The sequence below is a fragment of the Humulus lupulus genome, chromosome 2 (assembly GCF_963169125.1).
Source record: "Humulus lupulus chromosome 2, drHumLupu1.1, whole genome shotgun sequence".
Classification (NCBI taxonomy): Eukaryota; Viridiplantae; Streptophyta; class Magnoliopsida; order Rosales; family Cannabaceae; genus Humulus; species Humulus lupulus.
This window is the reverse complement of record NC_084794.1, coordinates 256,840,981-256,845,525: the sequence shown is the minus strand read 5'-3', so window position 1 is coordinate 256,845,525 and position 4,545 is coordinate 256,840,981. Positions and strand designations below refer to the sequence as shown.

The 4,545-nt window shown below is 40.4% G+C and overlaps 1 protein-coding gene across 1 annotated transcript; it reads left to right on the top strand.

Annotated features, from left to right (window-relative positions):
• Window positions 1-2,404: 2,404 nt before the first annotated feature.
• LOC133816654 (probable aspartic proteinase GIP2) lies at window positions 2,405-4,279 on the top strand. Its single transcript, XM_062249029.1, has one exon. The coding sequence runs from the start codon at window positions 2,710-2,712 to the stop codon at window positions 4,024-4,026; it is 1,317 nt and encodes a 438-aa protein (XP_062105013.1). The 5' UTR covers window positions 2,405-2,709; the 3' UTR covers window positions 4,027-4,279.
• The last annotated feature ends 266 nt before the right edge of the window (window positions 4,280-4,545 follow it).

Sequence of the window (4,545 nt, the reverse complement as noted above, 5' to 3'; positions counted from 1 at the left end):
CACCATACTTATTCTTCAAGAATGTGCCATCCACACAAATTACACGACGATAGTACTGGAAACCACGCCTAGAAACACCGAGGGAAAAGAAGCAATACAAGAAACGACAATCTTCTGCTACAAAATCAGTAATTGTACCTGGGTTCTTATGCTCCAACTGACACAGGTATCCAGGTAACTTGGAGTATGATTCCTCGGGTGTCCCTCTGACATACATAAGAGCCTTTTCTCTTCATCTCCACGCCTTCTCATAGCTCATTTCGACCCCAAAATGGTGCTTCATGTCCTCCTTTATGCTGTTTTCCATGTACAGAGTACCATCGGTAGCAAATTTCCTCTTGATTAGGTGCCCAACAACCCACAGTGATGCTTGATGGTGGTCCTTATCTCGAATTTCTTGTGAGCAAGTGTGTACTTCGTTGTATACAGTAATCTCGAACATTTTAGAACACATTTTTTTCTTACCCCTCAATCTCCAACCACAATCAGGATCCTTGCAGGTAATGTACCACACATCAGTCCTAGATTTCTTCACCATAAACTTAAAATTATTCTTCATCGCAAATATGGATGCTTTGGTTTTCAATTCAAGCTTGTTGTGAAAGAACTTCCCAAGGTGCAATTCTCCTGAAGCTTTGCTGGTTGAGGAATGATGTTGATGTGAGGCCTCTATATCCTCTTTGGTGAACATGGGACCACTCCATGTTCTACGATCTTCACCTAAGTCCAATGGAGAACTCCATCTAAAACTATCATCTGCTCTACTTGGACCTGGACGACTACTGCTGGTCCCAGGTGTTTGCCGATCTTCTATTCTGCGATCCTCATCTACCATAACATCTGAACTCTGTGTTGGAAAATATGCCCTAACATCTGGCCCACCAAGATCTGTTGCATCAGCAATAGGATCGTCGTTGACATAAGGATCGTAGCCATAGGAAACGTACTTCGCCGTGTCATGCACATATGGCGGATCTCTAACCGGGATATCATCATGGACTATAACGTCTGGATTTGTCTCGAGAACACATGTTCCAACGTCACCTTGAGTTCCTTTGAAACCATGACATAGAGAAGAAATGCTCTCTTCAAATCGAACTTCTTTATTAACACTGGCAGAAGCCGATGCATTTCTTATACCTCCCTTCTTAATCAATGTCACACATAGAGGAATGAGCTTCTCTACAGATTTCGATGCAAACCCAATGAATGCACGCACATGCCTATCATTTTTTATAACGATAGGTTTGATGGATTGTGATATGCATGTGTACGGGACCTCAATTTTCAATTCATGCACACATTTATCCAATTCAAGCTCATCGTACAGAATGTCAAGCAGTTGCTCATACGTCACACCCTTCTCCACGGAAAAAAATTGATTTTTAGCATCCCTGAAAATCTAATCCCTATTTTCGAGTTCCCAAACACCATTGAATGCAAAAAATATAGAAACAGTCGAATCTGCAACAAAAAAACAAAAAAAAATGGTCAAAAATTTAACCTACAACATAAAACAGCAAAATGTCTATTTCTATCGAGGTCAAACTATCACACCATCGAGGTCAACCCATCGAGGCCCATCGATTCCAATCGAGTCCTATCGAGGCAATACTACATAATTAAGTTTTATGCCTCTATCGAGGCTCATCGAGGCATGTCGAGGTAGCCATTTCCCCTTATGTGAGGATGTTATCGAGACCCATCGAGTCTCATCGAGGCATATCGAGGTAGCCATTTCCCCTTTTGTGAGGATGTTATCGAGACCCGTCGAGGCTCATCGAGGCATATCGAGGTAGCCATTACCCATTATGTGAGGATGTTATCGAGACCTATCGAGGCTCATTGAGGCATATCGAGATAACAAATAATATAATACATGAGGATTTATCGAGGTCCATCGAGGACCATCTAGTCCTATCGAGGCAGACAAAAAACCCAGAAAAAAACCAAGAAAGGAACGAAAATTCATTCCGACAGTGAAAAATTACAATAAAACATGAAGACATACACAGATGTGTTCGAAATAGCAAAAGCAATGTTGATAAACAAGTTTCCTCACTACATATAACAAATATATACTTACCCATATGATTTTTTATCCGAAATCCAAAATGAAGTCTTTGCCTTGAAATGATTCACAACTTGCCCTGAAATAAGCTCGAAAATTTGTATAGATTAAGCTGCTTTTTTTTTTTTTTTTTTTTTTTGTACAAGAGCTTGAAAGATTGAGAGGAAAAACGTAAGAGATCGAGAGGGAGAAGACAATGGGAGAAAAAGAGGGAAATTTATGATAGAGACATTATTGGTAATCCAAAGAATACTAGAATTAAAATGTGAGATGTTTTTCAGTTGGTATAATTTTATCATGCAGTGCCACTTAAATGCATTAAAAGTCAAATTTCCATCTCTAAATTGAATACATTCAACAGCCCATGGTAATAACCCTCTACGGACACACTTTACACTATTGAAGAGTACGGAATAGATAGGTGGATAACTTCAACTTGAAAAAACAAAGAAAATTCAAAGTCAAAAATAAATCGCAGAGCTGTAATCACTCTTTCATTTTGCCTAGTCGTGCCGCCACAAACTGGATCAAAACAACCTTCTTGACATGGCTTATTCCAAACCAAAAACCCTAAAAATACCGAAGCCATTCCTCAACACTTCTTCACCCATAAACTTAATTATCTTAGTCTTGCAACAATGGCTTCTTTATTTCATTGCCTTCTTTTATTCCTTATTCTCTTTTCCGTCTCCACAGCACAAAAGACATCATTCCGTCCCAAAGCTCTCGTCCTTCGCGTCACCAAAGACGAGTCTACTCTCCAATACTACACCCGCGTGGCTCAGCGGACCCCTGCGATTCCCATCAAATTAAGCATAGATCTTGGCAGTGAGTTCCTTTGGGTAGACTGCGAAAATGGCTACAATTCCTCAACCAAAAAGCCCGTACCATGCCGCTCGGCACAATGCTCCCTTAGTGGGTCGAAGGCTTGTACCTCAAACACTAACCCATCAGACGACGTTTGCATTGAGTCTCCTCATAACCCTTTTACCAACACCGGCACTGCCGATGAGTTCTCTCAAGACATCATCTATATCCAATCCACAGACGGCAAAAATCCCGGCAAAGTCGTCAACGTGCCGAAGTTTCTCTTCACTTGCGCACCGACTTTTATTCTAGAAGGACTGGCCAAAGGAGCTGTTGGTATCGCCGGCCTTGGAGGGAACAAAGTTTCCATGCCTTCCTTGTTCTCCGCCGCTTTCAGCTTTCCAAGGAAGTTCGCCGTTTGCTTGTCCTCTTCAACATCAGAAACTCAAAACGGCGCCGTAATATTTGGGGATGGACCTTATGTGTTGAGTCCTGGAATCGACATATCCAAGTCTTTGACTTACACCCCACTCGTCTTAAACCGTAAAAGCCTCATAGGCTGTTTCCCCGGCGAGGCTTCTGCGGAGTACTTCATCGGAGTGAGGTCGATTAAGGTCGGTGGAAAGCAAGTGCCGTTGAATTCTACGCTGCTATCTTTTGACGAAGACGGCCATGGCGGAACAAAGATTAGCACCGCTACACCTTACACGACGCTGGAAACTTCCATATACAAAGCCGTAGTCGATGCGTTTGTGAAAGCTCTTGGTGTCCCTACAGTTCCCGCAGTGTCGCCATTTACCGCGTGCTTTAGTACGCTAAAAATCGGGAGCACGGTGAATGGACCGGACGTGCCTCCGATCGATTTTGTGTTGCAGAGTGAGAAAGTGGTGTGGAGGATTCATGGTGCCAACTCCTTGGTCTTTGTTGGTAGTGACGTGGCATGTCTGGGATTTGTTGATGGTGGTCCACTTCACTTCGTTGACTGGGGTATTAAGTTCACCCCAACTGCTATTGTGATTGGAGGGCATCAAATTGAAGATAATCTTCTTCAGTTTGATTTGGCTACTTCCAGACTTGGTTTCAGCTCTTTGTTGCACAACAAGAAAACTGGTTGCTCCAGCTTCAACTTCACCTCCATTGATGATTAGAGTTAACCCACTATCAGTATTTAGGCGATTAATAAATGGCCATCTATAATAGCTTGATCGATATATATATATATATATATAAGCATGGTTCAGCTTAAACAATATTAATGTTGTAGATTTGTTCTATAAAAGTACTTATTTTTTACTGCGTGTTTATTTTATATATAAGACTATAATACTAAAAATGTCGAGTGAAATATGTAAGATTATTGAAGAGTATTTGGATATTGATTCAAATATACTGTTCTTATTTTTTTCTTTCCAACTTAAGAATAATTGATAAATTTATCGAAAAATATATATTTTGAATGAATTGTGTGGGTAAGAAAATACTATGAAATGATAATAACATAATAGTACTACATCTTTCCTCTCTAAGATCCCAAGTTCAAGCTAACCATAATATATATATATATAAAATGGAAATGGAAGGAAAAAAATTAGCAAGAAGATTCCGGTCAATTTAAATATGCGTGTACGTATACATGGGAAACTAATAAAATATTTTGATCTATTAAT